The sequence below is a fragment of the Sipha flava genome, unplaced genomic scaffold (genome assembly GCF_003268045.1).
Source record: "Sipha flava isolate LNK unplaced genomic scaffold, YSA_version1 236_pilon_pilon, whole genome shotgun sequence".
Taxonomy (NCBI): Eukaryota; Metazoa; Arthropoda; class Insecta; order Hemiptera; family Aphididae; genus Sipha; species Sipha flava.
In genome coordinates, this window is record NW_020272878.1 from 1,696,505 (window position 1) to 1,720,732 (window position 24,228).

The 24,228-nt window shown below is 27.2% G+C and overlaps 1 protein-coding gene across 2 annotated transcripts in view; it reads left to right on the plus strand.

The window, feature by feature from the left end:
- Window positions 1–24,228, plus strand: part of LOC112683787 (contactin-4-like) — a 577,774-nt gene that overhangs the window by 517,085 nt on the left and 36,461 nt on the right. For both annotated transcript variants that reach the window (XM_025554941.1, XM_025554942.1), the window contains 2 exons: window positions 1,997–2,180; window positions 6,040–6,179. In XM_025554941.1, coding sequence (XP_025410726.1) covers window positions 1,997–2,180; window positions 6,040–6,179 — 324 coding nt within the window. The remainder of the gene's footprint in view (window positions 1–1,996; window positions 2,181–6,039; window positions 6,180–24,228) is intronic.

The following is a 24,228-nucleotide window of genomic DNA, read 5'->3' on the forward strand; positions in this document are numbered from 1 at the left end:
ATCATAAGTATAATACAAACCTTTCCTAACCACAATCTTCACCTGGCGTGGCATATACACTCCGATACGGTAAATTATTAATTATTATACATTTTATCATTATCCGAGAAATAATCGAAGGACCACGTAAGACGAGAGGTATAAATAAAGACTCTTTTTATTTTACGTTTGAACCGATAGCAATGAGATATCATATACTTGCTCAAATTGTCAACGTTAAATGATCTAAGGTTTGGTCGTAACACAAAATTGTATTGACTTAAGGAGCGCTCGACTTCAACAGAGGTAATGGGTGCAAATTTCATATTTCTAATGTTCAAAGAAGTGAACTCAGCCTGCAATGTTACACCATTCATTCCGCAATGTATCATCTCTAATTAATTTTAAGTAATTTAAACCAGGATTTTTGTTTAATACAATGTACATTTTTCTTTTAATACAAACTCCCAATGGTTGTTGTAGTTGTTCTATGCATTTTACAGCTTCTTCTATGAGTCCTAAACTTTGAACTTAAGTATTTTTTTTTTTTTTTTTAGAACATATAGAAATATTAAAATATCGAAAATATATCAACCGTAGATTACATTCAATAATTGGTATTATTTTGTTTACGAACTTTTGGAAACATGGGAAATTGTCTGTATTGAATCATTAATAATTCGTAAATAGACAAATTGTTGAAATATATAAAAATATGTACTTATAGCAAAATATGCAAATTAAAATATAGTTGATTTCATTGGAAATCGCTGGAAATGAATTTATCATTTACCTAAATTAATTTATCAAGTCACAGAAAAATGTGCATTTAAATATAAATTCGAGCCCTATATATAACTAATAACAATTACCAAAATAAAAAATAAAAACTAATAATATATTTAATTTTCATCAAATTATAATATATATATATCACGGAAAATATTATTATAATAACTGTTATAATATATCCTTCCGTCGAGTATTATTCAAAATATTTTTATAAAACTTTTTGTATAACAAAATGTATTATTAAACAAGCGATTCACGAGCTGTTACCATTTAAATTTTAATTTTAAAGGTGTGGATGGTAAGATTAACTGATAAAGAAAATTATTTGTACCTTTTCATTCTCTCCTAATAAACTTCAGGTAGTGTTGGTAGTTTAAAGTATTAAGAATTATTCATAAAACTGAATATAAACTATGATCAAAAATAAAAGTTTTATTTTAAAAACTAAAACATTGCACGTTCAAAGTCGATTTAATATTTCTACGTGAAAATATTTATTCTTCAGTTTTATGGAGTATATCAAACTATATGTTTTTAATAATTGTTAATTGTACCCAAATAGATATTTTTCATTTATTCTAATCACCAACGCGTTAATTATTTTTAAAATTAAAAAATACACGAGCTTTTTTTTTTTTAGTAAATAGTATTTTCCTTATGTTTGAAACGGTTAGGTAAAACAGGGTTGTATATTCCAAGGCTATGACAAAAGGTTTTGGTACCACCAATTGAAACAATGTGTATACATAATTTCAGAGGCGCGTATTAAATTCGGTCCTTTTGTTTCCCCCAGGGTCTCGTTTGTACGAGAAACGAGTGACCTCCTAGGATATTCCCAAACCAGTCGTTTGGAAACAGCGGCGACCGCCGTCTCCACAGACATCCAATAAAGGCTTATATTCTCTCTAACCTGTCCACCAAGCCTTACGCCAGTCTCTTCTTCATTTACGTATTAAACTCTAAAAGTGTTTCGGTGGATATAATTTTCCAGTTACCAGTTATGTCATGTTACTTCCAGTGGCTTGAATGCTTTGACGAATGGCCAAAATTAATAAACCGAAACCATACCTGTCGAAGACGATAATAATGATGATGATAATGATAGTGAATTTAATGATGATAATGATAATAACCACAACAGCATATTATACATGTGCTGTGTGTACGAGGTCTTTCATCAATAATAACATTATAAATATACTGAATTTGGGTTTTGTGTTCACAGTACCTACGGTACGCATGTCAGTAACAGGTACCGGTGATGTGACCAGAGGCGGCAGCGACGTTTTTTATAAAACTGGCAGTACCCTGGAAATCGTCTGCAAAGTAATACACGCTGGTAGCAACAATGGATCCAAAGTATCCTGGTTTAGAGGACGACAAACCATTTCAAGCGGAATCACCGAAAGGTAGGCTCGGTTTCTTTGTATGCTATTCCGTTTATATTCATAGAAAAATTATTAATTATTGATAATTATTATTATTAATGTTATTATTATTATTATTTTTTTATATATATATACATTCTATATTTATATTATTTTAAAATTTCACTAACCAAATGATTAGTAGTGGTATTTTAAAATCCTGCGAAGAAAAAAATCAGACAGAATCTGGATTTAAATATAATTTTCAAATCAAATATTCCTTAAAATTCACAAAAAATAAAAAACCAACATACATCGTATTGTACCCTATTCTTTATCTTCATGTTGGAAAAATTTTAGAAACTTTATAATATTCCTGATAAAGATTTTACATGTACAAACTGTACATTAAATAATAGTTAACATTTTAAATAATTATTATTAACAATTATTAAAAACAAAGGTCTTATATAGTATTCTTCGAAAAAAAAAAAAAACAATTTTATTGATTTCAAGTGTATATGAACAATTTACGATACATAATTTTCGTATGTAAGAGTCTTGTAACTAACCCGACTCCTATATCTTACCCGACCGCTGTATCTCGCTTTTTGTTATGTAAATAAAATAAAAATTCTGTCATCAAAAATCTCTATATAATGATTTTTGTATTTTTTATACATTTCTCAACTATTATTATTACTGTTAAATACAAATATTTATTCTTCAAACAAAATGTTCACACAGCGAGAACAATTTTTAAAAATACTCCTAATTTGTAAATTAAATTATTAAGGCATTAAACATAACATCATAGACCCAGGTATAGTGCAGTCTTGTGCACAAACCCTTGTAGTATATATTATATAATAACAATATATAGTATATATATATATATCGATCTTATCATGTAATAAATAGTTAGTTAATGAATAAATAAAAATATACAATAATACGAGCAATTTTTAGTATATAGCAATCTAATTTATAGTTGTTTTTTTTATCAATGATTTGAAAAAATACTGTTTCTATACAGTGAAAATAAAATTGTATTACTCTTTATTTTTAAAAATTGTTGAATACTTAAAGAAGTAGTAAATTTAAAAGATTTTGATAAATTAGATCTAAAAGTTATATATAATACAGTTATAATATTATTGTTGAAAGGGTTCATTTTCCTCTGAATAACAAGTTACACACCTAGATATTTTATATTTTGTATATTGTATTCTTATTTTGCAAAAAATATTATCCAATATACAATTACACTACGAATGTCAAAACGCTCTAGGACATCTCGACGTAACCATTTCGGCGTAAACCATTTTGGCGTGAACCCATTTCGGCGTGCATTCAATTCTTTTAAACTTATATTTTTTAATTTGACTTTTAAATCAGAACTAACAACTATGCTAAGGCAGCCAACATACGGCTTTATTTACAAATGGATGTGCAGCATCCAACCTTATGGATATTCATTTCTTGTTTGAGAAAAGTACAATCTGGTCGTGATACATTTTGTAATCAATTAGAAGCTGAAAAAAGTCCCCATTGGAAAAAAAAGAAGTATATCGATGTACACAAAAGAATAAAAAAAATTGTAAATAATTATAACAGTCGTAATCATCAGTCGTATAACATCATTAGTTTTTTAAAGGGGATAGCCCATAATATTAGTTTTCATTAGTTTATTTAAATTTTATTTATATTAGGTTAGATATTTAGAGGGATAATCATTATTATTGTTGGCCGATGCCGTATCCCATAATATAATTTACACAAATATCATTTATGTAGCGTGTTTAGAATCATATACTATACCGGCATACAGCACGTTTATAGTAAAAATCTAATTAAAGTCTAAAAGAATTGAATGTACGCCGAAACGGGTTCACGCCAAAATGGTTTACACCGAGACGGCCACGCCAAAATGGTCATGCCGAGATGTCCGGGTCCAATGTCAAAAAGGCTATATTTTCCTTTAAATAAAATGTCTACGCCTAAATATTATGATTTTGAAAATTGCATTCTCTAACATAACATTCTCAAGGAAACTTTACAATAAATTTAAGTAATTTATACACTAATTAAAATGTATATTGGTTTATATATATATATATATATACCATGTATATGTGTATACATTTTGTCAAGATTGAATAGATATTATATTTTAAGATTTTAAAACAATTATATTTATATATATTTCTTTATAAAAAAGACGTACTAAGGTGTGTAATGGTTCTAAGTAATAATTACAAGAAAACGACCATCCGTAATATTAGGCTTTCGGTAAACTCAATAATTAAAATTATGAAACCAACTCGAACGCGTTAAATTTGTTGAAATATCGTTAATCTAGTTCTTAGAAACCTTACTACGAACAAGAGTTTGCACAAAAGGCTGACTTCCGGTAAAACTCGAGTAAGATCTCATTGTTATTTCCGGTTTTTCTTAAAAACATTCATACACTCTCTACGTTTTCAATTCGAATGAAAAAATAATACAACTGAGATAATATAAGAAAACCATCCACTTCCGGAAAATCCAATTTTCTAAATGGACTATTTCTTCTTTGGTTCCGCCCCTTCATAATCTTATATTCTTATTTTTTTTTTATCAAATACCTACTCAGAAACTATACATTTTGTTTTTTTTTTTATTTTTTAATTTTCTAATGTATGCATAATTTCTTGTAAATCAATTTATTCTACAGAGTGAAAAAAATATATGGTAATTAATGTGATTATCTTAATCTATGCCTTAAATAGGATTATATGTTTTAATAAATAAATAATAGTTTTCATGATAATCAAAAAATAATGTATCCACTGAATCGAATGCAAAATTCTCATACAATTTGATATGCGACATCATTTTTACCATTTTTATACCACCATAGTGTTTGGAGATGCTTAGTGGTGCTAAAAATGACAAAAAAATGTTGTTACTACAAATCCGTGTTTTAATATTAAAATAATATTTTTCACAAAAATCTACACTAAAAAGTTATTTCACGCTATTCTTTTAATTTTTAGCATTTTCAACAATATTTTTAGAAATCATTTATCACCATCAGTATTAATAAAAATTAAAAGAAAAATATATATTCTTATTTAATGCAAAGATTAGGAAAAAGTCACAAAATCACATATTAACATATTACCTTGTTTTTTTCCACCCTGATTATTTTATTTGACATAAGCTGTTGAAATTTATAATTGCGTTGGTATTTTATTTCAATACGTTGATAAAAATAACAATTTACTCTGAAAAATTTAAATACCTAATTAAAATTTTCAGTATGGTATCGTTCAATATCTATTTAATTACAATGATTTTTAATAATTGTTTTCTTTTTCCACCTGGAGTTTAAATAACGCTATCAGACTTTGTTTTGATTATATCTATATTTTGTATTTTTGTAATAACTCAGTTTACTCTGTACACTTACCTACAATATAAATAAAAAAAAATTAGAAATTGCATAATAATAATACATTAAATCACATGGTACAAAAATAACTGAATTTAATAAAAATTTACCCGTGTATAAATTGTATTTATTTTGTTAATGATTTTTTTCATTTACTCAATATTGTAAAGCTGAAAACATTATACCATGCATATTGCAGTCATATAGTACTACTTTAAAAGAATCTTAAACACTAATGTCTAATCTATTTTAATACTTTTTATTAATCTAAAATAGTGTGCCTGTTAAATATTTACTATCACTGTGCTAAAAGTTTTTATCGCGTTGTATAAAAATGCAATTACATTGAGTCTTATGTTTACTTATAATTCGAAATATTCTCTCACTCTGAACTTGTGTTTCTGTGCCTTCTTTTATTTCATTACTTTTTTACTGTGAATAAGATAATTTTATTTTTTCGTTTAGGGCCAACAATGACTCTAGTTGTACGACAGTTGTGTCCACGCTGAAAATCAAACACGTACAGAAAAAACATTCAGGCAACTATACGTGTCTGGTTGGATCATCATCTGCCTCGGCAGCCGTCTCTATTCATATACTCAACGGTAAACCAATTTAAATAAGCTTATACGATTCTATGTAACTATATAAATGTACGTAAATTATAACGTCGAACGATTTCAAACTTTCTATATTCTGTTCAATGTCTATCGGTATTCACGTGCAGTGTTTTACGATGAAAATATAATATATTATTATTAAAAATTACACGTAATAAATAATCGAATAACAATTTTTTCAGGATATTATAGACTCAGTTGTATGGATTCTTTTTTAAGAATATATCATTTACATTAAGGTTAAATATTTTTTCAACATAATTATTTGGAAAAAAAAATCAATAGAAAACTTTTTGAATCATCAATAACATATATGGAGTGTTAAATACTTAAATATAAATATAATTTTTTAAAAGATAAGTTTTAATTTAAAAACTATATATTCAACGCGTGAACTATATATAAAAGCATTTAACTTAGTTTTCCGGATCCTCTCCCTCAACAAAATAACTCATACTTAGATCCTTTTAAGAAATCGATTTTTCATAGTTCGCTACAATGACGAACTTTCCAGCCCCTAAAATATTTATGTTTATGTCCTTCAAGGTAGTATCTCAGCTATTACATTGTACAACAGTTTTTTTGTCTGACATACTACACGCAACCGATACTATTCTAACCATATTTGCAGGCGATACAAGTGTTATTGCCTCAAACAGTGATTTAACCCTGGCATTCAAACATTTTCAAAATCATTTATACAGTCTTTAAAACTGGTTTGAATTTGGAGGGTAAAAATTAATATTAATACACTTAAACAAATTACTTCTACATTTTTTCCTAGTATCAGTCTCTCAAAAATCAAGAACAATATAATTCCTCACAAAATGTCATCTGGTTTTCATCTAGACAAAAAATTTAATTAGACATTAAACTAAAATTAAAACACTCGACCTCAAACTCCATTAATTGTGATAACTTTTTAAGTCAAAATATTTATCTTTCAACAATAATACTTTTTTATACACACAACCAATTCGCACAATAATTATTTAAAACATCCAACAATGAGTATCGAATAAAATTATATTATTAAAATTATCCAGTCTTTCCAATCCATAAGTTTTCGTCTTATCTCTAATACTCCATAGTATGTATGTAACTATATACTAAACCACAATCTACAAATACCAATAATAACTATCCTAGCCTCACACATGTATAAGTTTTTTCACTAGTAACACCCATAATCACACAAACAAATTCATATATAAAATCCATCCATTAATTTCCAACGCAAGCCCCGTCGCCTTCTAAAAAATGGCTAAGAGAACTACTCAACACTTAATAAAAAAAAAAAAAAAGTTTAGTTTTCCAAAATAAAATGAATTAAAGCATTACAATGGTAATATAATAATAATAATAATATTCTAACACTGTAACACGCCAGTGCAGTTTCATAAGACGATAGAACCGAGTGTATAGAATAACATTGAGCGATGTATTTTATTTTTGGGATCATAGCCAAATGTTATAATGAAAAAGAGGAAGTTAAGCGTGGTAAAAAATAGCATACCCCTGTATACCCTCAGTGGATACGCTTTTATAAAACTTATCTGGTCTGCATATAGTCGACCGAGCGAGGCCCAACTTTGCCACCAAAATTTATGTGCGGTGTGGGACCTGCTAAAGGAAAATGAAAAAAACTTCAACGAACAGGAAGTATAACAATAATAAAAAGAAAATAAAGATAAGCAAGTTATTGTCAGATAAAGAAAGTGTATATAACAATAAAATCACAAAATATATGTGTTAGCCAAAATTCAAATTATTTTAATACATTTAATAAATTTAAATTTATTAGTTTGATTTGATTATAAAAAGATAAAAAGGATTTAAATATTAAATTCATTTTTTATTTTAATAATAATTATTATTTTAAATTTAACTATATGTATAGTAAATTATTATAATACGTACTTTAAAATTATTTTTAACTATACTATCTCTTTCGTTTCTTAGAGAAAATTAGTATCATTATTAATATCCTTCAATAAGAATTATCATATTTTTTTAATTCCTTAGTAAAACCTATTTGTATTTTGTAGTACATAATAACTAAATATCAAAGAATTTAAAACGGTTTGCATTAAAAAAAAAAAAATGATTTATAAAGAGTATTGAAACATTAGAACCTCAAAAAACATATAATTTATGAAACTTCATTTTAATATATATATAATGTAAAATTTACATGCTTGTAAAGTTCTACAATTTGCTATTTTAACGCAAAAAAAACACGCAATTTAAATACAATCCTTCTTCAATCACAAAACGCAAAATTAAATTAAATTACATAATGTTATAAGAGCAGATCTATAAATTTGAAATAAGAATAAGGCGTAATTTTTATTTACAGAAAGGCAAAATATATAATTTTATTAAATACCTATGTATAAAAGTTATAAGATATAAAATGATAAAATATTAAAAATTTATAAGTTCATTCGTCTTTTGACCAATCTTCAATTAAGGACATATTTATTAAGTATTTATGAAATACTTACATAAAATATAACACGTTCAAAGGGAAGGCTAAAGTCCATTAGCTTCCTTTGGATCCAAGCCTGTAATGATATTAAGATTATTGTTTTATTCTGCACTATCTTATCTATAAAACTTTTAACGGGCAACAATTGACAAATACAAATATGAATTCAAAAACTTTACACGTCTTATATACTAAACGAACAATGTTGAATGCACAACGTTTTTTGAAAATGTCAATTGCCAACAAATAATTCACGAGTCCTAACTACACCTAAATACCAATGTTTTATTCGGATCACGTGCAATGCTTCAAATTTGTACATTTTTTCATTTGATATGTTTTATGGGGCACATCTTATTATTAAAGGAAAATTATTGACTGACTTTTTTTTTCATAGAATTTAAAAATAACGTATAATAACAATAATTACACTGGTCCGATTGCGTACAATGGAAAAATTGTCTCCGTAGTATGAAATATTTTATTCAAATCGGTACTTTGCATAATATTATATAATTAAACCTGTGTTACGCATTATACATTTGGATGAATAAAAATGGCAATCAAACCAATGGATTCAACGTTTGGTTTTAATATGTTAATCAAAAGGAAATTTACCACTGTCAGATATTAAAAACATTAAGTCTATATTGTTGACCGGTATAAATAACAACGAACAATATTTCGTTGTTTTCCCGTCATCGTAACGCGGCGTTGCGCATCGGCAATTTTACTACACGTATGTACTGCAAAGCTAACCGGAAGTACCCACAAATTGATTTTCCTATCCGCCGACAATGTTATGTAATCACCTAATTACCCATGTCGAGCGTCGTAACTGGTCCAAACGATATATGTGCACTCGCTACGGTCAAAAAAAATTGTTCTGAAATAAATAAGATTAAGCAAAATAACCATAATATCAATATGAAAACAGCAAATTGTATTTATCCGAATAGTGTGATCCAACCGTGTTGACAATGAACAGTGTCCAAACTAAGATACAAAGGCGCAAACACGTTTAAATGTATTCAATTAACTATTTCACCATCCTCCTACGATGAAAGCATTATGTATTAAGTACATCGAAGCCATTTGTATTTAAGAACATGAAATTATTTTATAAATTTCCTTCGAAACGGGAAACTTTATTAGATGGTTAAATTTTATTTTTATCTTGATCGTATCATTACGAAAAATATATTATGACCAAAGATATATGATTTTTTTTACCTGTATTACTAGATAACTTTTCCAGTTTTAAGTGTAAACTCATTTCATACAATTATTTGAAAAAATTATAGTTATTCTATATAGGTACATTTTATTATAATTCTAAATTCACTAAATTCTAAGTAATCCATTCTAATAAATTATAAAAACACATCCGATAAGTATGATTCTTGAACTTTTTTTTTTCAATTTAAAAACAATTAATTACTACTTTCATAATGACGAAATTGTAATTAAAAATTATGCTGTTGTAATTTTTTAAGAAGCCTAGTTTATTTTATTGAATTATTCTTTTTCAAAATGTAATAAGTATTATATAAACCATGCAGGATTTCAAAACCATATATTTTATTGTAAATATCTATGGGATCCCAATTCATACCTTCAAGTTCACTGACACAACGCATATTATCACGATATACGATACTACAATATAGTAGTACTGTTAGTTATATTTTCAGGCAAATCACACGAGTGTGTTGAAGGTGCATAAAAATAATTTCGGCTTATATGCGCGCCTGTTTAAAGTTCACTTTTTGAGGGTAATAAATACATATAAAACGGTATGTTTACAACAGACGGGCAATTTTCGTATTCTTGTGACGTTCGTTGCAAAGTGTCATTAAGATGATCTGGAATATTTACATTTTTCGAGTACTCTGCGCTATTACTATATTATATTATTGTATATTTCTGTTAACACATGAAACGCGTGATTTTGTCGATTGACAATTTGTTACGATGACGAAAACTCATTCGTATGTACAATGCCTGTTATAAAATCCATTCGCGAATGGAGGTTGTAAGATTGGTTGTACTAATGTAATAACGGTTTCTGCTAACGGCGTCCGTGACGGTAAGCGAGGTTTTCTTTTCGAACGCATCGACATCCGGTTGTAGGTGTACAGTACCTCGTTTGGATTTAACTCCAAATCATTTCCCGTGAATTAAACTTCCACCTCGCATAACGTTCTCATAATTGAAATGCGTGTTTTAATCGATAGCGTCGTTAAAGGACCGTGCTGTAGCAAAGCGATTAGACTTTTTTTTCTTTTAATTTTACAAAAAGATTACTATCTAATTCATATATTTTAAACAGAATGCGCATAATCCCGTGTATCGTATACCGTAATTTTTTGTTCGCGTACCACTGTCAAAAACTTAAACAATTGCGTAAAACATTCTTCTACATTATTAGTTTTTTTTTTCGTATTAATATATCAAAAACTAAAATAATGTTTATCGTTCGTCTGTCATAAAAACGAAAACTATTATTTCATGAACTTTAAAATACCATTTATTGAAGTGAATACTTCTTATACGACTCCGGATACATTTAACGCTCAGCGTTAAATTCCCCCCTCCCATCACTCCTGCCTACTACTGGAGAGTAGAGTGTGGAGCGATATAGCATGGTACAGTTGACCTTGACGTGCGGTCTGATTGGTGTATGCGCGGGCACGGGCATATAGATATATAGATATTAATATTTAATAATTAAATTTGTAGATGTTGGAATTGCTGTAGTGTAAATATATAAGAAAAATTAATTCTTGTAGTGTGACCACACTGATTGTTATATTATTAATAATAAATAATGATGCTGTAAAGTGAAAGTGTTTTGCTATTAATATCTCCACAGACTACATAGATAAAATGATACCTCTATAAAAACCCGCTTATAATAATATTGTGGTGTTATTTGACATTTCTTATTATTATTCTATTATTATTCTATATGTCATTTGATAATTATTATTGTAAATGTTATTTTAAAAAAAAAGCACAATTTATTAATAACATTGAGAATGGACAATACAACAAATACTTCAAGTGATCAATTAGGTATGCATATCATTAATAATTTGTAATAATAACAAAATAAATATTAACATTAATTGTCTGTTTGTGTTTTCTATATGATATTGTATACATAGGGTATTTATGTTTTCTATACTTATTTCGTCTTCAATACTATTATTTATTATTAGCAATAAAATAATATAATATAATAAAATTAGTGTGTCTGTTATTTTCATATTAAATTCTTAAGAACGATACGTCTGCCTTTTTAAGTAAATACTTCTCATAAAACAAGAATTGGGGATATATGTGCTGTAGAATGCAAAAAGAAAAATGATTCGGATTGTCAACTGATATTGATAACTATATACATTTCACCCAACGTATGTATGCGAGATATATGGTAAAGCTCTTTGTGGATAAGGCGTTACTACCATTAACAGTCGCAGGTTCCCGAGCACTCGAGAAAATAACTGTTGAACCGATATATTATTGCGATCAATGTAATTATATTTTACTGTTATTATATTTAAATATTAGATACAATCATTCCCTTCCTTACTACTCCTTAATAAAAAGTATTCACTTCCGACGTGTGTGATTGCATACGCACAGTTATTATTTTTATTATTTATTGTATTGTAAAACAAAATTAAAATAATATCAATACTATTGAACCATAGAATTGATTTGTTTTATTAACATCCTTAACTGTCATCTTATACCTTATAAAATATATAGAAAAAACTATCACTAAAAAGTTTCTACATTTTACATACTCATGAAAAAAGTGATTAAATAATAATAGTTTTAAATTATTGGTTGCTTTAGATGGCAAACTAGTTACAAATCAATTTTTACGAAAATGATTGCTAAATGTAATATATACCTAAATATAGGTAGTTATATACTTTTTAATTTAATATTTCCATCTCAGTTATCAATGCATTTAATAAAACCCTTTTCATGTTTCACCAATAAATTGTTTGTCAATTCGCAACAATATGAAACTGAAGGGACCATAAAAATATCAAAATTATCTTAATAATGTTTATGAGTCAATTGTTTTGTTCAAGTTTTTAATAATTCTTAATGTTTTAATATTAATACAAGTCGTGCAAAAACTTGTTTTTCTGATCAAATTCAATTTTATATGTTATATAGTTTCTGGAAATTAAATAATAAATATTCAATACATGATTTTTATATATACTCGTATATTAGTAATCAATGGCAATATGCATAATATATAATTAATGTTTAGTGTAATAATTTCTTGAACCCGCTTACAACAATGACCATTATTGTTGTTTTCGTGTAAATGGGTTCACACAAAATACATAATACGCAAGGAATATGGGGAAACTGCTAAACAAAGGTTTGTGGTCACCAATATGAACGGAAGGAACTTTAAAGTCCCTCTCATCCTTTTTTTTTTATCCTCTTTCTCTTTCACAACGCCATTCTCATTTCACATTCTCTTTTTTAATAAAATCCTTCACATAAGTTTTATATGTATGTGAGTGTGTGTTGTTTTTTAGTAAGTATGTACTTATTAATTATTATTGCGCAGCCTATTCATAAAAAAGTGAATTTTTTTTGTCGAATAATATATTATATATTAAATAGTAACTTTTTAAAATAAAATTTAACTAAGTTTTATTTTAAAACTATATGTAAATGTTATATTAAAAAAAAAATTCTATATTAAGTTATTTTTTAAAAAAAAATGTTATTTATAGCTTCCAGGGTCCAACTATTATAACTCAACAATTAGTTTTACAAATTAAGAATTATAATACTGTTATTTCTTTACAACTATGGTAGTATAATTAATTAACAATATGAGTGTTATTAGTAGGGATGGGCAGTAGACCATGAGATCTAAATTATCCGAATATCCGGATATTCAAATCCGGATTTGAATCAAATTCTTATCCGGATTTGCTGAAGTATCCAAATAATTTGGATGTATAAGTTTGTTTTTTACATAAATTAAATTATTTTTAATTTTTAGTAAAATAAATTATTTTATTATAACACCAAATTAATATTATATTTAATGAATTTCAGTATATTTATCATAACTTTAACAGTTTTTATCATTTATAATTAGTTACCAAAATAAAAATTTATCATTATATACGAATCTAAGACCTTGTTGAAGGGAATTTTAGAGAAATTTTCTTTTTGGAAGTTTTCTTGAAAACTAAACTTTCGCTAAAATTAGTAGTATGGTCCAAGGAGCAAAGGGTACATTTGACTGGGCAGTTCCGATCTTTGATGCACGTGTTTGTATGAAATTTTATCCTCATTTGATGCAACAGAAGTGTGATTGGAAACAGATTAGGTATCGAAGGACCGAAATTGTTGATAAACACGACCTATTAAAATCATATTTAACTAATAAATATTGTTAATTTATAGTGCTCAGCTCAAATCAATTCAGATACTCTAATAGTAAATGAATGGTGTTTTTTATATTATATTTGGATATTAGATTTTGTATACGAATATATATATTAATTTTTATTAATTGGACACTACCGAGGGCTCGGGAAACGATTTCTTCTTTATTTCCCTGGTCAGTCCACCCCTGGACCTGATTACAATAATTTTGCGTGCGGTGAAAAGATTAACACCTGTGACTTTGTGGTAGGCTGCTACTCTTTAAGTGAGGTTTTTAAATTATCACATTGGTATTACGTAACGATTAATATTATGAATATCTGAATGTTTACATTTTGGATAAATATCCAAGAAAAAAAAATTGGAAGGGGACATTTATTTTTATCTTTTGCATTGTAAACATATTTAGTGAAATATCCTAATTCAGCTAAAGTAGTAGTGATATCGGAACTAAGGTAAAGAAGTGTAATTTTCTGATTACAACCTTGTAAAGATGTTAATAACATGGGGAAAATGTATGGAAATTAATTTCAGTGTTATAAAAGTGCTTTACGATTTGGTTGAAGTTACTACGACCTAAAGATTAAACGATGAGATGTGAATTTATTTGCAAATTAATCCATTTAGGCTGATTATATTTGGTTAGAATGCAGTTGAAAGTAGAATAAAGTGAAATATGTTTATATGTAGATCATTTGAAGCGAAGGGTCAATGAGGTGGATTGGTGAGATCAACTGAAGAACTAATTGAAGGCGTGATATTGTAAACATCGCTATCATTGTCGGCGAGTAAGGCATACTCGTTAAGTGAAATGAAAATTTTCTATTTATTTATCATGATACCTGGGTGATAATGACGAATTAGACAAATGAATTGTTTGGTTTTGAATTTTTAGGTGTACGTAGCAAAAAGAGATTTTTTTTGAGATTTATAATTCCAAGACATAGTTAATTAGAACTAACCGAAATAATCATTAATACTGCAGCTATTACGGAACGAAAAAATACTATGACGCATAATGAACATCACTAAATAAAAATTGATCATTATCAAATTCCATTTAAAATAATATATAGATTGTAAATTTAGAATCAAACGTGCATACTTTTGCAATAAAAAATAAATAAATAAATAAAAACAATGTGTTTGTCTCGAATAGAATTCGATGTAATCATTCGAAAATACGAAAAGTAGTTTGGATGAAAAAAAAATCATCCGTCAATTTCATTAGTCCAACACAAATAACACTAATAAAGAAAGTTCATTATTTTAGTTATCATGATATTTTTTTTATTTTTTTTTTTTTTTTTTTTTTATAAGAGATATGTTTTTATCTAGCTTAATTGTTTCGTTCATTCAAATATTTAATTTGTTATGTTAATTGTTATTATTATTTTGCATAGAGATTTAAAGATCAAGTAAACCGTATTTATTTACATATATACATTTATATATTCTATATATATATATATATATTTAAAAACTTACTTGAAAGTTTATGACATAATATTTTATTTAATAAATATTATTTTCTTAATTATTAGTATTTTAATTGTGAAAATATAATCGGCCAGTCTCGAGGACAATAGACGTCATCGTCGTCATCGTCGCTGCTCAGAAACGGATAGGTGTAGTAGAGCAAAGGTAACGACGACTAATTCAATAATATAATCATAAAACTTCAGGGAAGAATAAGGCATTATGTATTATTTGTATAGTGCACAAACTTTTCTTGATCTACAGCTATCACAAGCCCCAACATAGTACACGATACAAAAATGTACCAACCCGTGAAATCACTGTAACTGTATATTATTGAATGTAATAATACTTTCTGTAGTACGTTCTCCAATCACCTATACCAAACCTTGGATGCAATGCCGGAACTAGAGGTTGGCAAAACGGGTGGTTGCCAAGGGCGCAGCAAAATAATGGGGGCGAGTTTGAGTCGAATTTATATATTTTATTTTGTACAAAATAAGCAGCAAAATAAAATTCGCCAAAGGCGCCGCGGAAGGTAGTTACGGCACTGCTTGGGTGTATATGGTTACCACCACGATAACAAGCTTGCATTCGGGAGCAATAGTTGGGTACGCTTTCGCTCCGCTTGGCCCGTAGAACATCATTTTAAAGAGCTAGTTGGATTTGGTCGATTTAGCCCATTAGAAATAAGCTTGGTAGTGTCATCATCAATGGGCTAAATAATTCAATTGAAACCCTAAGAGATTATATATAGTACAATTCAATTACTAATACGCTTCGGTGTCTCGAGTCTTATGTATGGTAATTGTTCGAATGCTCGTTGTTATGTTTATTAGCTTGTTACTTTGTTCTGAGTAAATAAAACATATTAATATGTAGGATTAGAACCGACTCTAAACGCTCGTCCCTCCCACTTGAACTTGCTTCGTATATTACTGATGACAGGTTTTCGAAATGAACGTCTGGATAACCCTTTTTGTTTTACTCCTTTAGTATAAAAACATACTTTTCACTCATTTATTCCGCTCATCAAGAACGAAAATCATTTGAACTTATTTGATTTTGGTTGTTGTATAATCTTTTAATTCCTTAAAATTGACTACAAACCAGAAAAACTGATTTTTTCGACCAAAACGTGGCATTTTCAACTGACACCTTGAAGCAAAGACCCCCATATCACACCCTAGGTCCGACAGTGCATGCACCACGAGCATTTCCGCGGTTGAATGATGTCCAAAGGATTTTATTTTAACTCCGAAAGACGTTTAGTTGACGTCAGGGGCGTGTTCGTATATCATACGAATACACCACACTCGCAAATACACACATACACACACACACATGCAAAAACTGTCATTATATTCGATCCACGCCCCTCTGTGGCAATGGCGACAGTGGAGGCCGTATATAATGCGATATAAACGGCGAAACAACGACTTTCGGACGTCCGGCCTTCCATTGCTACTATCTGCATGGTCGATTTGACCGCTCATAGTCAGCTGATAAATCGGTCCGATTTTTCATTCCATCCGCCACTCTGCATCAGCGATCTCCTCTCTCCGCGGTACGCACACGCGTTGCCAATGCGCGCATCCGCACATCACACGCTCTCGTCGACTCTCTCATACCGCGTTCAGCGTGCTCATGGTACTTTTATCTGGACGTCCGCACCGCCATTCGAAAAACGCAATTTTCTCTCAAAATTATATAGCGATAATGACAGCAGCCGCCACGATTCCGATAGCTATGTATATACCATGAGCAATATGAAAAGCTGGACAATGTGCGCGTTTTTCGGGAAATTCAAACCACGAATACAAACGAACAATTACTGTACTCACTGTGTATAATATACTACCATCTTAAAATTATTGTTTTTCCATATGACCATATCAGATTAATAAAAACAATAGTCATGTTGATAAAATCGGTCAACAATGTATACGAAAAATAATTGATATTTTCGAGGTTTTAAAACCCGTAGAGTACATTTGTCATGCCTCATTGAATGCAAGGAATTACTTTAAAAAAATTAAATCGACATTTCATGATAATTCGAGAAAAATAATTAGTGTTAAAAAAAAACCAACGATAATTTTTATACTAAATTTAACTAAATTTAAATACTATGAAATAATAAATTTGTTAAAACAGTTAAACTTACTGAAAAAATTAGGTATAAAATTATCAAAGAATTATGACATAATGATAGTACTAGTAAACGAAAAATTAATTACACCAATAACTACAGAAGGTAATTATATAAAATATTATACTTAAAATAAAGAATTATTTGAAATTAAAACACATTTATCTATTAGATATAATGTAAAAAATAGCGTAGAATATGAGATAAGTAAAAAAATTAAAAACGTAACTATAAAGATAAAAATGGCATTATTAAATATTTGTGGGTTGTGTCAGAGAAAAAAAAAAGAACGGGGGAATATTATCGTTCAAATTTCCTCGGTAGAACCGAATAGCTCGAAGTTTCCCGTAACATATTTATATATATATCATTGAGGAATAGTTTGGAATGCTAGAAATATATAAATATATATAATATTGTATAGCCTCGATTCTGAAATAATTAGCCGACCGTCGTTTGTTTAATCTTAAAGGTTATTATTTTTAAAGTTTATTTAATTTTCTATATTTTTCAAAAATAATAAAAAATGAAACTATTTTTTTATTAAAATTAGCTCATACATTACTAATAATTATCATATTGAATAATGATGCACTTTGAATGAAGTGTATTTATTATATTTATACAAACCAAAATTTATATTTCTATTATTTCTATTATTAAAAAAAAAAAATATTGAAACAATAATACATATTTATACATATATTATAACATATAAAACATTATGTATATATATATATATGTTATAGGTAATTTTAATGTTTGGCCAATGTTTAATTTTTGAAATATTTAAATATCAATTAAAAAAAAAAAAATCAAATAAAGTTAAAGACTAAATAATAATTATTATTAATTAGTTATTATAGATTATTTTTTATACATAAACATACCATAAGTGTGCGCACGAAGAATACCAAGTATGTTCAGGCATCCTCAAAAATATTTTAAATAGACCCTACAGTTTAAGTCTACGAAAAAAAGAGCTTGTATTTTGACTGACGTCACTCAAACTAAATGTAATTTATAATAAATTATTTGGTAAAAAATAAATTATGTTTTGTAATAGAAAATAAAATGTAATTTTCTAAATTTTCATGCAAAAACTTCATATGATAATATAACAGCTACAATTGACTACAAAATTACAAATTATAAATAATTGAAGCTATCTGAGAAAAATATATGAGATTTAAAGGAAAACATTCATTAGAACTAATATATCACAGTATTAACTTAAACAATTATATAATCAACATAAAAAACATAGAATATTTGTTTCAAATGTATTTCTTTAATAAATGAATGAAGGAATTTAAACATTGCTGAATACGATTTTCTTACTAATTCCTCACCAAAATTTCAAAGATCCCTAGTTTTTGCCCTCTCCTGTTTCTTGTCTACTTTTTAAGATTACTTTAGTGGCTTAATTACTTTGCAGTACCAGGGTGGTATATGATACTAAAACATTTTGTTCGTAATGTTCAATTTAATCAGTATAATCAGTAAATAAACGTAGTCAAAAACACGATAACTGCATGATAATAAATATAGGTACTCAGTGATCGAACATTTTTCTCGTTTAATATGTCAAGTTTTCATTTATTTTACGCTTTATGAAAAAAAAACACATTTCGTGTATATTTTGTTTTATGTCTGAAAAGAGGCATTCTATTAGATTTACATTATCAGTAGGTGTATTTATATTCCATGCATATTTATTTCTGTATTCCATACAATCGAAAAGCCTGCGCACATTCTAATAATACAGATAAGCTTATTTATACAAACCCAAACCATAAAATTATACGAATATTTGAATACACATATGAGATCAATTAATTTTGGTTAGATTTCCAAATCCAACTAAACTAGAGCAATTATATTTTAACACCGCAAGATAGCGATAGTTTAATAGTACTTTAGTGTTGTAGTATTATAGTAAACATATAATCCATTTCTGTCCGCTTCATGATTATAATTTTTCGAATAATTTACACAGGAAATAGATACGGTTACTCAATGTGTATACAAAAACCAAAAAAAAAGTTTATCGTAGCTCTTATAATGAAGTCAATAGAGTATACAATGTCCGTATTTGTATTATGTACATAACCAAATATTTGAGGTGAATATCGATAAACAAATACATACAGATACCAAGTAATATGTTCTACCTTAAAACCAATCAAAGACACAAACTAATTATTTCATTAAATTCTGGGATATTTATTTACACAGTCGCGTGGTAAAGTTATTAAATTAAATAATTTTAAATGGAGAACTACTGTGCATTGAATATTTGAGAAATTATCTTTAGTACTATGTTATTTTTTAAAGATTACATAAAATACAAATATAAAAATCGACCTATATATTATATTATTTATAAATTATAAACAGTAATATTGTTTGCCATATCTAATTATGTTCTACAAGTAAAATAATGTTCGAAGTATAAATTTACTTGAAAATAATCTTAGAAATATTTCTTAAAATAAATTTTAAGTTTCCAATTACAGTTACTCGTTTGTATTCTAAAGGCAATACTATATCATGTATATAAATATATAATTTTTCCCAACGTTTCATCCGATAGATTCAACGATAATAAAATTTAGATGTACAATGTACATATAGCCTATAATATTTTACGACTTGATCTACAAATAAATAAGAGACTATAATGTTTTCTGTATAGTAACGTACCCGTATAATACATTATTATATTGTATAGAAGGATGTAAAGTCTGTGTTCAGTAAAACTCTAAATACAACTGTTACCAAAAACCATAAAAAAAAAACGTTTTTATAAATATAATTTAGTAATTTGTATGCCTTAAGACATAACGTATTTATAGATCACATACGTTTAGCAATATATTTTTGAACTGTTGAAAAATAAAATCAATCTAATTAATATTTTTTAAAATTCAAACAAAAAAATGTAACAAGTTTTTTTTTATCATAACAATAAAAGAAAAAAAAAAGTAAAGACATTTTCCGAGTATTTATAGTTTTAACAATATGAACATTTTATCTAAATTAAATATTCAAAAAAATAAAAGTACCTTTGAAGCACTTAAACTTCATACAATTTATTTAAAGTAAAAGCCCACTATACTCTTTATCTTTTTCCTTATCCTAAAATATCTCTCTTTAAAAAAAAAAAAATACAAGTACATGAAAATAAAAAAATATATACCGAGATTGCCCGACCCAGAACATACAAAAATCACTAAAACCTAACTTCCGGAATTTTTTTTTTTGATTATTATTATGATTATTATTATTAAATACGTCAAAAATTAGAAAAAAAAACTAAAAATAACTTACATAATAAATAGTTGGATAGCATTATCATTTCCCACATTGACTATTCCAATTAAATACTTTTTCAATTTTTTCAATTATATCTGTTACAGAGTTAAATCATTTTACAAAATAATTTAGATATGAAAGTAATGTATATGATTTATATTTTAACCAGTTATTTTATATATCCCGGAGCTCACTTCATTAATGTGTAAAATTTACAAAATATGTACAATTTCGTTATTTTAATTTTTCCAATTGCAAATATTACATTAATATCTGTGGCAACTATGCAATCACTGGGAAATAATCAGGGATTTTGAAGTGCACTTGTACCAAGAAATGTGATACAGAGTAGTATGTTTGAAGAAAAAAAAAAGTATTGTGCAACTCTAAATGCAACAATAGTATTGCATTTACAAATAATTTATGTAACTACTATATAGTTAATTCAGCTTATAATAATGAAATTATAATACATTTTAAATTTAAATGTATTCTATATTTTAAAGGAAATAAAACTAAAATTTTATAGAATAACAATATATTCTATAATATAACTGTTTGAAGTATAATTTTCATTAATTTTTTCATATCTAAACTAACCTTTATAGGTAATTCATGAAATACCGAGTTATTTCATAAAAAAACAATATTCAACACTATAATACAGTGATTCTCATCCTTTTCTCGTTCATGTCACCTTTAGCCACTAAAATAAAACACCGCGTCACTCTAACATTAAAATAATAAATAATTTTAACTTTGTATTTTAGAATAATTCTTGAAATAACAAAAAAATATAAAGTTCACAGAAAAATAATAAGTACACCTACTTTTTCATTTGCATTCTTTTTTCTTCAGCAAAATTATTAATTATTTTTTTTAAATTTAATTAATGTGATCGGTCGTTTTCAATAGATAGAATTTCAAGTCCACTTAACTTTTTTTACACATTGTGCTCCGTAAATAGTTTTTTATTTATTTTAATTTTAAAAATGAACGTTCCGCTGTAGCAACTGGTGCATGGAGTGTTAAAAATATACGCTGTACATATTTAAGAAAATATTATTGTTAATGTGTGTTAATTATTCTCCATAACCAGTAATTCAGTAATTGCTTATACCGATGTTCGTTTTGTAATATCTTTTTTAAAACAAAACCTGAATGATAACATTTGACCAGCAAGATTATTAGATAAATCAGAATTAATACCATTTAAACTAGTAAAATGATCTTTTAATGATATTATTGGATTATCCAATGTTAAATAAAATATATTGATTTTAAATTGTTCTTCTACTGAAGTAAAAAAATCATTGTAGACTGAAGAACTTTTAATACATTACATGTATTACATATAATAATGTCAGATTATGGAATGACTAACAGTATTAATTTTATTTGACAAACTACCTAGTTCATTAATAGCTCACTCTTTTTTTTGTTTCTTCATGGTGTTGTTTGAAAAATGTATCAATTTTCGTTATCCTTTAATAGATCCTTCTCTTTGTTTTTTTTATTTTGCGTTTCACAGCACCACTTTTAAATTGTAAAGCCATTATAATTATAATTTATAAAATAAAATATTTAATTTAGTTTGTCGTATATTATTTTGTATTGACTCTGAACAATGACACACGAGACTACGCGGGTCATAAAATAATACACTTTACTAAGTAAATACGCAGCGATATTTTAGTCGTATAAATTCGTAGAGGTTTATATTATATGTATACTTTATACATAATAGTACAGCCATCGATGTGGAGAAAGGCCAATAAACGACAAAGTAATAACAAAACACCACTGAAAACGGATTTTTATGAAAAAAAAAATTTTAGTCACCCTAAATTGTTATTTATTTTGCAGAAGTAAAAATAATCAAATTTGATACCATATTTATAACAATTATACATTGATATCAAATTGAGAACCATGGGAACAATCTTGTTACTTTTTCATGATTATATTTATTTGTTTTTTCTAAAATGTTGAGCAATAATTCCCCCCCCCCTATCCAAAGGCCCGTGGCATTTGCACACGTGTATGATACGCCACTGTAAAAAATACATCTTATGAATGTTATTCTAACAGAAACCCAGATAAGGATTTCATAAAACCAAATTAATCTAATCTAATAAATTTATAAACATTTTGTAATGAAGTTGAATTTTGGATTTTATTAAGAGATGGAGTCAAGTATTGGTCTCTATATGTTTAAATTTTGTGTTATGATACAAATGAGTCGCTTGATGAGAATGATATTTTGTTGAGCGTTGGATGTTATTGGCTTTTAATTAATTTGAAGTTTGGAGGGAATATAAGTTTTGACTTCAAATAAATTGTAGTGTTGTAAGCAAATATATCAAATAAACATTTTGTTGAGATGGATATAAAAAAAAAATACATTACACAGAAAAATAATAAGTAGGTACAGCTACAATTTATTTGAGTTACAGGGTTCAATAAATATTAACAATTAAAAGTTTAAATTTGCAAATTAAAAAAAAAAAGTGATTTATATGAAAACTTATGAGAAATTGGGCCCTGGTAATTTTTACAAAGTTGAGGAAGTCAAGGGTTGATGGTGGAAATACCGAGTCTCATATGATCTTCTAGAACTGTAGGGCTATAAACACTACATATCTAGCGACTGCAAAATAACTGACTAACGACCCCGATTAAATCAATAAAATAATCGAAAATGTAACGATTTCGCAAATCAAAATACTGCACATATTTATCCGATCTAAATAATATAAAGACACAAACTTAAAGATATGCTATGACAGTAATGGCAATAATATGATTTTTATTAAAATTAATTATTTTTTTTTTATTATTTTCCTTTTCCCTTGGAGATTTTGTGTCGCCCCTTCACTAAGTCCATGTCACCCCGATTAAGAACCACTGCTATAACGGTATCATATCCATCATTCATATCATTATTGTCACTATTATTATAATTATTACTATTGCTGTGTCGTATTGTACGGATCTCACAACCTCCTCGCTCTAACAGAAACTCCATCAAACGTATTATTATGTATATGATCATTATTATTATTGTTACTATTATTATTATTATAATTATTATTATTGTTATTATTATTATTATTATTATTATTATTATTATTATTATTATTATTATT